The sequence below is a fragment of the Myxocyprinus asiaticus genome, chromosome 16, assembly GCF_019703515.2.
Source record: "Myxocyprinus asiaticus isolate MX2 ecotype Aquarium Trade chromosome 16, UBuf_Myxa_2, whole genome shotgun sequence".
Classification (NCBI taxonomy): Eukaryota; Metazoa; Chordata; class Actinopteri; order Cypriniformes; family Catostomidae; genus Myxocyprinus; species Myxocyprinus asiaticus.
This window is the reverse complement of record NC_059359.1, coordinates 20,758,286-20,770,555: the sequence shown is the minus strand read 5'-3', so window position 1 is coordinate 20,770,555 and position 12,270 is coordinate 20,758,286. Positions and strand designations below refer to the sequence as shown.

Sequence of the window (12,270 nt, the reverse complement as noted above, 5' to 3'; positions counted from 1 at the left end):
TGTGTGTGTGTGTGTGTGTGTGTGTGTGTGTGTGTGTGTGTGTGTGTGTGTGTGTGTGTGTTACAAAGATACATTAGGCAAAACTGCTTTGGAACTGTAATCAAATACATCACTGTGTGGCCTGTATTTGTTTAATTTGGCATCTCTAACGGCTTAATGTGCCAGAACCCTCACAAAGGAAAATATTCTAGTATTAATTTTACTAAGAGCTCTTAGACTAAAATTAAGCAATGACAAAGCAAATGGCACATAACATTAATATACAATAGTTATTAATGTTCAAATTTGATTAAAATACACACTTTATAATTTATTTAAGAAAATATTAATTATTATCTCCAGACAAAGAAAGTTTAAAGTCAAATAATAAAAATTGTTACTGCTTTTCTGAAAGAAATTAAGATATTTAAGGTATGTAACTTCATCCTACAGTGTCAATGTATCCCAGCCTTCATGCCTACAAACACTGAAAGTCAGTGATTTTTGTTTGTCTGCTGTGCAATATAAAAATTTAGGCAGTTACATTGCTGAATCCACAATACTATAATACCTACTTATGTTTCCTTTGTTATAGTGGTTTACTTCCTAATTACTCAGCTAAAAATACATTATTATAAAGAGAAGTTAATATATCTATTTACATTAATGTCAAGCAGGATTTCAAAATTTGTCATAAGGCTTTATACCTTACTCATAAGATATGTTGGCAAGCTGCAACATGATAGCAGTTGCTCTACTTAGAGTTAATAATTCAAGGCTCAGCTAATGGTTAACAGCTCCTCAGAGTTCTTTAATTTTTTATGTTGTTTGCAACCAGCTCAAATAAGCTTCATTGTAAATCTTCCTGTGTCCCCACCATCCCCACCTCCACCCATGGACGATCGTGGCACAAAGTCTATAGTGGCAGTGTGTTTTATCTGACCTTTGCTCTGACTCCAGAAAAACATAAACACAAAGCAGATTGCCACGGAGCTGAGGAAAGAGAGAAAGCCCATTGTGGTAGCAATGATGAGGGTTTTAGCATCAAATGGGTAAGGGTTTGACACCCGTGCTGTAGAGTTGGTAGAGGGAGGTAATGATGTTTCCAACCATCCCTCGTCTGAAAAATATGATGCTGTGCGGTTTTGTGGGAGACCCTCTACTTGGAGACTCACAGAGAAGCTGTCATTACCAGCTGCATTAGCTGCAGTACACAGGTAAGTTCCACTGTCTTGTACTTGGGCGTAACGCACCTCTAAGCTCCCATTAGCAAGCACTCGTATTCTCCCCACAGAGCTAAGTGGAGTCTGCTGGGCTGACAGCCAGTTAATAGAAGGCGATGGATAGCCATCTGCTTTGCAGTCAAACTGTACGTTCATACCTTCCACCACACTTGCATCTTGCAGCTGTCGGTTTACAATCTTTGCCTGTCTGCATATAAATATAACCGGGAGTTCAGCCTCCGAAAAGTCCCGAAATGCCTTCTTCTGCACCTGATATGGGGCAGAACAGGTGGGTTGGCGGCCATCAAAGTCCAACCGCCGGCGACGTCGCACTACCCAGAGTAGCCTGCAGTCACAAGCCAAAGGATTTCTGTCCAGCCGCAATGTCTGCAAGTTCCCTACAGAGTGGAAGACACTTTCTTCCAGTGTAGACAGACGATTAGAGGACACATTGAGCAGACGAAAGTTGACTAGACCTCTGAAGGCACCTGGCTCGATACGCATCAGGCTCCCACCTACCAGGTGGAACTCTTGCAGCCGGAGAAGCTCCCCCAGCAGGTTGCCCTGTATGGAGGTGATAGGGTTGTAGGATAGGTCCAGGTATTGCAAATAGGCTAAATGGCGCAATGGAGCATAAGGAATAGCACTCAGGTTGCAGTTACTCAAAGCTAAAGTTGTAAGGTTGAGGCCAACCAGACTGTTGCTATTTAGTATCTCAAGAGAAGGCCAGTGGACGATCTGCAGAGTCTGTAGCTGGTGCAGTCGGCGAAAGGCATTATTAGGGAGCACACTGATGGTCAGTTTGCGCATACGCAGCTTGGTCAGGCTCTGGAGCTGTGACAAAGCCTCTGTGGGGATAGAAGTTAAATTGCTTCTGTCCACGTTCAGCTCCTTGAGTGCCTGCAGCCCAACGAAAGCCCGTTGTGAGATAAACACCAGGTCATTCTCTCCCGCATCAAGCTGCTGTAAATTAATCATGTCTTGGAATGTGTAATCCAGGAAAACCAGGATCTCATTCTCACTGATATCCAGACATTGAAGGTTGGAGAGGCCTGAAAAGACCCCAACTGGTAGGATCTTGAGGCGGTTGTTCTTAATCCTCAAGTATCGCAGGTTTTTAAGTCCCTGAAAGGCTTCTACTTCAATCATAGAGATTATGTTCTCGCTCAGGTCCAGGTCCTCCAGCTTGGACAAGCCAGAGAACTGCCTTCTGGCCAGTGTTTTCAGTTGGTTTCCAGAAAGGTTGAGGTGCTTGGCATTACTGGGCAGGCCCTCAGGCACACCTGTGAGGTGTTTTGAGGAGCAGTTGACCTCCAGTGTGTCACGGTTACAAATACATTTCTGTGGGCAGTTGAGATCAGCGGCTGATAAATTTATGCACCACAGCAGCAGGACTGTCCAAGTGCCCCACTTGCCACGCAGTTCCATGAACATCTTACCTCCTTCCAGCAAAAATGGAAATAAACCTTGATCAGTCAACATGGTATTGTACTAACGAGTGATATGAATTTTAAATTATTGTATGTATGTGTGTTACAATTATTGTAGAATTCAGAACACAAACATTATGTACTATTTACTACATCCTAATCTACCTTCAAAAATAAGTATATACAAAAGTTATACATGTTAAAATATGGTATCAATATCATATATATATATATATATATATATATATATATATATATATATATATATATATATATATATATAAACTATTTCTGCTATTACTGAACTTGCATATTTACTGTGTGTGAGCGCTTGCAGTAAGCTTACCAAGGGACTTTTGTAGTGCCAGTTCTCATAACCAGATATTTTCAGGTTTAGATCTATGATGGGCTCAGTGTTCATTGGAGATGCATGTCACATTTAGAAGCCACAGTTCCAAAAACCTAAAGTCAGAGAAAAGGGAATAAAATAGCAAAAATGATTGAGTCTGTGTTATCATTGTGTTAACAATCTCTTCAATCCTTGCCTTTTTAAGACAGACTAAATGATCCAGACTGATTCAGACACAGCCAAAAGTTTAGAACAGCTTATATATGCATTTCTGATGACATACAATAGTGAAATAAAGGAGCAACTGTTTTACAGCAACTGACTCAAGAACTGTTTGGGTATGAGACTGCAAAATGTATTCTACTCAAACCCATGCATTCAGCTGAAAAAGGACAAAACATGTGGCAGCTGCGTAGTAACATGCTCCCTCCCCTCCAATTCTCTAGGAAGGAGAGCATGTATACAGCTCTAGAAGGTCTGATGCAAGAGGACAGGTGTGCAGAGCATTGTCACTAAAGCCAAGCTTAACCCCATGTCACAGGCTGCAGGTGGACCAGGCTAGACACAAATTAGAAATCACCCACCCAGCATGTACAGACAATGACTTAAAAAAGCAGCCAAAATATCATTATATTTTCCATACACAACATCAAACAATGTAATTCATTCAATACAAACACAGGATAAAACGTGACTTTTGGAATCCTAAGGTTTGAAAGCGAAGATAAAAATCAAGAAGTAAAACAACAGTTTTTCTGTATTCATCGAAGGCAAATGTCCATTTTGCTATAATAGGACATGGTAAAAATTGGTAACCTGCAATTGTTACCTTAAGGAGCTATTTCTACCTGATATAACCCTTAAAATTAGTTTTGTTGGTGTAACATAATGTAGTCAGTTTGATTAAGTAATGTTAACTAATATTTTTCAGTTTATTTAGATGTTACCACATAAAGCAAGTTTTTTTAGATAAACATTTTGTTCAGTGTAAGGCACAGAATATTAAAGTCTAGTTACTAGGAGATCCAGAACTAAAAATTAAGTAATGTGAATATTCATCTAACAATTTGCAAATTAATACTTTTCAATTTAGTCCCTGACTTTCATCACATAAAACACATTAGCAGGTCTATATTAAAATACATAAAAGTAAAATAAATTGGTTAATAAAGCACGGTTACAGTAGATTAAAATTCTAAAACTTTATGTAGTATTTTACGAATGCTAATAAATAGAATGAAATGAGTGCAAACGCCTACCTTGTCGTGCCAAATGCTCTCAATTCAATCCAATCATACATTACAAATCACACTACCACAGATTACTTGCTTAATATATTCATAAGTAATAAAGATACAGCAAACCTGTGTTGGTCTGGGTTTCTCACATATCCCGTTAATGCATAAAGCTTCTTCGAAACCTATCCCTGCTGAAAACAATGTTGTTGACTGTTGTCCCTGAGAACTCCAGTCCAGTGTTATCCCCTGTCCACACACAAAGGCCTAATACTGCCCAAATAAGATGACTCACATTGTTGTACTAGCAAAAGGAAAGAGAGAGAGAGTCAATCCTGGGTTGGCTGGTAAGTTTTGACACCATATTGGTTTTTCCGTGCTGCAGAAAGCCATGGCTTACACAATTTAAAGGTGTTAATCCCCCTCTGTTGACTTGTGAAAGACAGAGTTTAGCAGGTGCACATGATCTGGACACGTAGGCCACAAAACACATGCACTCTCTCTGTATCTCTGTTTGTATGCATTCTACATTTTCGTGTTGTCTAACAACTAAGCTTATCTTGATTAGTACTAATGAAAGCAGGAAAAACTTCTCTACAAGTGATTTTATTGTCATGAAACCCTTAATTGCTGAAACTTGATACTAACTTAACTATTTCTATATATAGTGACATCTTGGCAGCTGACATTAAGACTGACAAGTATCAACTAATATATATACACTCACTGAGCACTTTATTAGGAACACTATTTTCCTAATAAAGTGCCGGACGTGGTCTTCTGCTGTTGTAGCCCATCCGCCTCAAGGTTCGACGTGTTGTGTATTCTGAGATGCTACAATTGTAGAGAGTGGTTATCTGAGTTACCAAGAACTACCGCTCACTGGATGTTTTTTGTTTTTGGCACCATTCTGAGTAAACTCTAGAGACTGTTGTGTGTGAAAATCCCAGGAGATCAGCAGTTACAGAAATACTCAAACCAGCCCATTTGGCACCAACAATCATGCCACAGTCGAAATCACTGAGATACATTTTTTTCCCCATTCTGATGGTTGATGTGAACAATAACTGAAGCTCCTGACCTGTATCTGCATGATTTTATGCATTGCACTGCTGCCACATGATATATATATATATATATATATATATATATATATATATATATATATATTAGTTGATGTAGTTGCCCTTAATGTCAGCTGCAAAGACGTCACAATATATTATTATTATTAGTAGTAGTATTTGTTGGCTTTTTAACTGCCAATATTTTGGCCAATAATCAAGAAGATGCCTAACGGTAAAATTGGTAAAGCATAACAACCAACCACAACTGTCTACAGACTAGCTTATCTAACAAACAACACTCATGCCCTTGTCAATCTGATGCAATGTCATCACGGTTAGTTTTCCCTTACTAGCTACACAAAAATACTTTGCTGTTCTCACTTTATTCATTGCTAACTATTATTGGGCCTCACTTTCATATTTTCACATCAACAATCAAAACTCATCAGTATCTGACAGGCTTTATTAGGTTACAGTAAATGACACAGACCTGTGCCAGATATAAATGGGAGGCTAAAGCCTTGCTTTGCTGCATGGACATGCAGGTCACTGTTGCTGTTTACCCAAATCCATCAGTATCTATCAACATTAAAAGCCTCTGTAGATTGACTCCAATTAACACTTCACTGACCGTAGCTCAAGACAAGCAGACAGGCTTATAACAGTAAGAAAAGGAGAATTATAGAGCTTAAACTGCATGCGTATTCTTGTGTGAAAATGTCAGGGGTGGAATGGTGCCCAGCAGACACATGAGGGAATCCAGGGGGGGTGGGTTGTTTGTTTTTTGTGCATTAACCTTCATCATTAGATGATATTCTGACACAAAATGCCAGCTAAAACCAAAACCCTGTCGCTTAACTCACCACACATATATTTAATTTTTATTACTTTTCTTACACTAACAGTGTCTAAAATTTCAGCACTCCTTCGGTGACAGTGTCAGAGGTCTCTGACTTTCATAGGCTGTGTCTCGTTTGGAAGTCTGCATGCTAGGTAGGACACGTCCTTTGAAGGCTGCAGTATACCGAGTGTCCTCCTTTAAACAAGCCTTGTTTAAACGAGATGGCCTTCGTAGGACAAATGGAAATGGAACGTAACATGGTTGTTATGACAGCACGCCACTCTTTAACAAGCCAAGCGCTTTGAGTGAGAAGGGAACAAAGTCCCTTTAGAAGGGAATGCATGAGGTACATTTTAGGAGAGTTATAATGATAATGATAATTATAATGAAAAGAAAACAGATTTTACAGGTGTACTTTTAGTCATTTTAATTATATATTAATATAATTATACATATTATATACCCTGCACCCATCTACTGATGTACTTGGGAACTTGGGAATTAACATTCCTTGCATTTGAACATCATATTTACGGGCAAATTGGCATAATTTTTTTAGACATTTCCGTTGAAGCAAAGAATTGTGGGTTGTGAGTGCCCATGAAGGATACACCTCATGCATCCTCCAAATTCCCGTGAAAGAAGGTCACATTCGAAGTGTCCTACTGGCTTTTCTGAAACGAGACAGCCTCGATGACGTATGCGGCCGACAAATGCAACCTCCGGAGGACGCATCCTTCCAAACGAGACACAGCCATAGTTAGCCTGACCTCTAACCTCTGCATGCAGTCAGGGAATGTACCAGGCTCACTTCACCTGTCTCTTGGACTCTCACTTGTGTGCTATTCTTAAACCACCAGGGTGAAAACTACCCAGAGCCACTCTCCAATCCCCAATTAGAATTCCTTAGATCAATTCTTCTCAGCAACAATTGCAACAAAGTGAGAAAGAGGCTGTTTCTGGCTCTGGGCCCCCAGCTCTGCCTCCACCCCCACCACCGAAAGCAGCCGTGCGAATAATCGCAAGTATTAAAAGAAACAGGTGTTGTTTAGAAAGTAGAAAGATGACAGATCTGCAGGAGGACATGGGGCATGTGTTCCCTCTGGGCTTGCCAAGGGAAACGAAAAATAAACACAACAGAGTGGAAGAGAGAATGCTGAAGAGAGTTTTAAAAGAAGAAATTAAAGTTCACACTTGCATGCACAAAGCACAAATGCTTTGGTTTCTTTGCTCAAAATCTTTTTTTATTATTATTTCATGCCCACAGTGAATTTACAACAATTTATGCCAGGCACAGTTCATGTTTGCGTCCTTCTCTAATCTGCCTTTGCTTAAGGCCTTATGGACAGAGTTGAAATACATATCTGCTGTGTGCTTGTCTCTGTAAGCATATAATACAAGCATTTATAGTCTTAGCCTCTGTTGCAGTGTGACTGATATTGTTGCTGTAGTATAAAGGAGTGTGAGAGGAAGATAATGGAGAAACCTAGTCTGACAGGAGCGGCTTTAGGCCTGTAACAAATACGATTACCTGAGTAGTTTCTATTGCACACATCAGTGTACACTCTAGGCTCTAATACAGTACGTTTGGCTTGTGGTAGTGGGTGTGTGCTTTCTTGTTTGTGTGTGATTGTGTGTGACTTTGCATTAGAGAGAGAGCATATTTTGAGTATATATAAAGAGGTAAAATTAGCCTTTTTTGAAATTGTATATGCATAGGGGAAGAGAAGTTATTGTATTATATGTTTTAGGTTCACATTTATGTACAGTATATGCATGTGTATAAGTAGCACATTTATAAAGGTGAAATGGCCTATGAATAGTTGTTCAAAATTTTGAGATTGAATGTTCTCTCGCGGATCCCTTTCTTTGTATATCTGTATATAGGTATAGCTGAATGCATATGCGTTTTGCTTCACATGGATGGGCTTGTGTATATTTTGCTTGGATGGAAAACATGACTGTTCATGCCTCTCTGTTTTTCATGATTATGTGGAGAAGCTAAGAGAGGTCACAGCAGGGTTTAGATCACAACAGTCTGAAGGACAGATTATGATAATTTAGTTTTGTGCTGGTCACTTTAGTCACTGTATGTTGTGTGCTGTTTGCCCTGAAGAGAATAAAATGTGAGGCCCCTATGACTATAACATTTTATTCCTTGGAACACAAAAGGAGATGATAAGCAGAATGTTAAACTCAGTCACCATTTACTTTTTTTCCATACAGTGAAAGTGAATAGTGACTGTAAGCCCCTAACATTCTGTGTAAAATTTCCTTTTGTGTTCCACAGGAGAAAAAAATAATTAGCGTTTGGAACAACATGAGTGTGATTAAATGATGACAGAATTTTCATTTAGAAATCAATGGAAGAGGAAACTGTATCATATGAATGATGCATTACAAGCTGTAAATGATGTGTCTTTGGCATGGTAAGTTTTCAACTTTAGTATTGTGACTTTAATGGTAAGTTTTCAAGGACACATTATATGAGGTAACCTCAGGCTAAACTAAATGCATTAATGTAATTAGGTCATTGCACATGTGATAAGGTTCATTGTTAATTCGGGGCCTTGCAAGTCTATAGAAAAAATGGACGACAAACACCCCAACATTTGCACTGACATTGTATAAACATGTACACATGCATTACTAAAAGCATCTGCAATTTGATAAACATGCTGGTGGGATGGAGCTCATTTATTTGTCAAGGCCCGGATTTTGTTTCCAATGATGACAACATGTCTTGAAGTAGAGTATAAATCAAGTCTAAGTCACATGATCCATTTCCCAGATTGTAGCATTTAGTTTGTGGAGGGATCATAGATATAGACATTAAAGGATTACTTCACCCCAAAATGAAAATCCCATAATCATTTACTCACCCTCTTGTTGTTCCAAACCATTGTGACCTTATTTCTTCAGTGAAACACAGAAGGAGATGTTATGCTGTATATTAGTCTCAGTCACCATTCACTTTTATTGCATATTTTTTCCATACAAGTGAATGGTGACTGAGGTGTTCAATCTGCCTGTATATTAGTCTCAGTCACCATTCACTTTTATTGCATATTTTTTCCATACAAGTGAATGGTGACTGAGGCGTTCAATCTGCCAAACATCTCCTTTTGTGTTCTAAAGAAGAAAGAAAGTCATAGGAGTACTGAACAACATGACGGTTAGTAAATAATAATCAGAATTTTCATGTTTGGGTGAGCTATTTTCTTAAGTTTAAATCTTATATGTAATGACTATGTATTTTAATCTGTAGTTGAGGTAAACCCAGCAGTGCAGTCAGATTGTTTATCATACAGGGTCATAGATCCACTTTTTAAATGAAAATTCCTACACAAACAGTATGTCTCTTGCTTAGATAAAAGATGGGTCTGATCTTTGGGGAAATTATCACTTGTGCGACCCAACCACCCTCTGCGTCAGGCTGCGTGCTGTAATACAGGACACCCATTACCAGGGTCATATGGTGCCCTGGATAGTTCACTGCCTAAGCAGTCCTAAATAGGTCCGTTTTAGAGCAGTAGGATTACACAAAGAACCAGGACATTGCTCACAATGTGAGGAAGACAGTATCTCAATACAAAAAGAAAATCATTTCAAATCAAATTTTTTACATTTAGTCCTAGGGAAACAACCATGCATTATTAAAAAGGCCAAACTTGGATAAAACAGGCCATTTGCCGTTTTTAACCCCCACTGCAAGATAACATTGTGGTTGACCCCATAAATCACATGCCGATCCGTACGGTATGAGGGCATGATGAGAATGTCTACAGAATGACCAAGCAAAGCAAAACCAGTGATCAAGTAAGTGCTTTTACTGCTCCACCTCATCAACCCGTGATAAATCAAGCCCTGCTGTGCATTACAACTCTTTTGATTAAAGTGCTCATCTGGACCGGTCCCAAAGCTCGTGCTCCTTTACTCGCACGGGGGCGAGGAGAAATTGCTATGCTGCACATCATTGACGGTGCAGGATGCTGTTTGAATTCTCGTTAGAAGGAACTTGTGCAGATTGATTAGTGCCAATTAAGAGACTGTTAAGAGGGCTTAAACAACCAAACAAAACAAATGACCTAATACATTGCTGTTTTAATAACAAAAGGCCTACTCTTTGAAAAATAAAATCAATTGGAATATCAAATAGTTGAACAGTGCTGGCAGACACAATGAATGAATGATCAAAACAGGAATCTGATATACACTCACTGAGCACTTTATTAGGTACACCTGTACACCTACTTATTCATGCAATTATCTAATCAGCCAATCATGTGGCAGCAGCGCAATGCATAAAATCATGCAGATATGGGGCAGGAGCTTCAGTTAATGTTCACATCAACCATCAGATTGGGCAAAAAATGTGATCTCAGTGATTTCGACTGTGGCATGACTGTTGGTGCCAGATGGGCTGGTTTGAGTATTTCTGTAACTGCTGATCTCCTGGTATTTTCACGCACAACAGTCCCTAGAGTTTACTCAGAATGGTATCAAAAACAAAAATCATCCAGTGAGTGGCAGTTCTGCAGACGGAAATGCCTTGTCAACAGAGGTCATGAGGTCAATGGAGGAAAGAGGTCAACAGAGAATGGCCAGACTAGCTCAAGCTGACAGAAAGGCTATGGTAACTCAGATAACCACTCTGTACAATTGTAGTGAGCAGAATAGCATCTCAGAATGGACAACACATCGAACCTTGAGGCAGATGGGTTACAACAGCAAAATAATAATAAAAAAATAAAAATAAAAATAAAAACAGACAATAACATCTACACAAGTAAAGGTACAAATGTAAATGCATCAGGAGATAATCCAATAAACACATTTGGATACACTTGGAGCTTTGGAAAGCAAAGTGTTTTAATTATCTAATAATTACACAAATCGGAAACTTTTTATTTCATCATAGAAAAATGTGAGAGACCAAATGTCTTGATGTGTCATGAAAATACTGGACATTAGACACGAGAAAAAGTATGTGCGTGCCGAACAAACTTTAAACCTAGTCACCATAACCATACAGGAACTCTGAACAAACATAGTTTTAATCAGGGGGCAAGAAAGTGTAGCCAGTATATTGAATATACTGCTACATATGTAGCCTATATAAACTGTCAGAACGATAACAAAAAAGCGGAACTCACCCGCTTCCCTTCCCGTACAATATCTCCATGGCATCGATGCGGTTCGAAATTCCTCACTTGTGCACAATGTCATCATCTAACATGGTGTTCAGAAAAACGACTCTGCCTGTCTTAAGACAAGACCCGAATGCTTTAATCGTGTTGCTCCTTCATTAATTCCTGCTGTCTACGACACATCCCTCCAGGGTCCTGTAGGATAATTGTAACCTTAATTTAGGTTGGCTGTTTTCCGCACTGACGCTTCTCTGCTCGCGCTCCTCTTCTAACTTTCAAAGCTCGTGCACCTGCCCGTTTCAGTACGAGTGAATATCCAAATTCCCAATGGTTTTACAGAGCAGTTCGTTGTTTACTGTTCAATTCAGCAAACCCGCAGCTGGAGAGTTTATCGAGGATAACACCTCTGTGGCGTGAGCTCACTCTGAGAGAGAATATCAGATATTTACACGGCTTGACCAAATCTCCGGATTTAGGTAAAACCGCAGATGGTTGCCTGAATGAGACTCGTGGCTTGCAGGTGGTTCAAAAACATCGCATAGAACACGTGTTTAGTAGTATATTATACGGTTTATACCATACAAAAGTTCTCAATGTGTAACTAAAATGTTTTTAAATTATGATTTTTTTTTAAAAAAAATTTAATTTTTTTTTTTTATTTATGGTAAACATTGTTCTAGTTTGGAGCGCTTAGCAAACAAAGGCTTTAAATTGTTTGTAATTTTTGTTAAAAAATGAAGCAGTAGGCTATCCAAACTTAAGACAAAACAAAATGTAAACTTTAAGTCTTCCCATTCAATGTAATTCCAGAAAAACTAATTTTGAACGTTTTGGGAACGTTAGTTTTGGGTTCCCAGAACGTTTTTTTTTTTTTTTTTTTAAACTTAAATAGAACGTTTGTTTTATGTTGTGCTTAATGGTTCCCCAGATATTCCCCTAAATATTCAGGCTACCTTTCTGCAACATTACATCAGTCAGTCTATTAGTCAGTCTACAAGC

The 12,270-nt window shown here is 38.9% G+C and overlaps 1 protein-coding gene across 2 annotated transcripts; it reads right to left on the bottom strand.

The window, feature by feature from the left end:
* Window positions 1–11,700, bottom strand: lingo4b (leucine rich repeat and Ig domain containing 4b). Of its 2 annotated transcripts, XM_051720952.1 has the most exons (4): window positions 11,278–11,700; window positions 4,346–4,520; window positions 2,979–3,094; window positions 1–2,644 (listed from the first exon to the last, which is right to left on the bottom strand). In XM_051720952.1, the coding sequence occupies exon 4, from the start codon at window positions 2,634–2,636 to the stop codon at window positions 819–821; it is 1,818 nt and encodes a 605-aa protein (XP_051576912.1). In that variant the 5' UTR covers window positions 2,637–2,644; window positions 2,979–3,094; window positions 4,346–4,520; window positions 11,278–11,700; the 3' UTR covers window positions 1–818. The 2 variants fall into 2 exon arrangements, with proteins under 2 accessions (XP_051576912.1, XP_051576911.1); XM_051720951.1 differs by lacking the exon at window positions 4,346–4,520.
* Window positions 11,701–12,270: the final 570 nt, after the last annotated feature.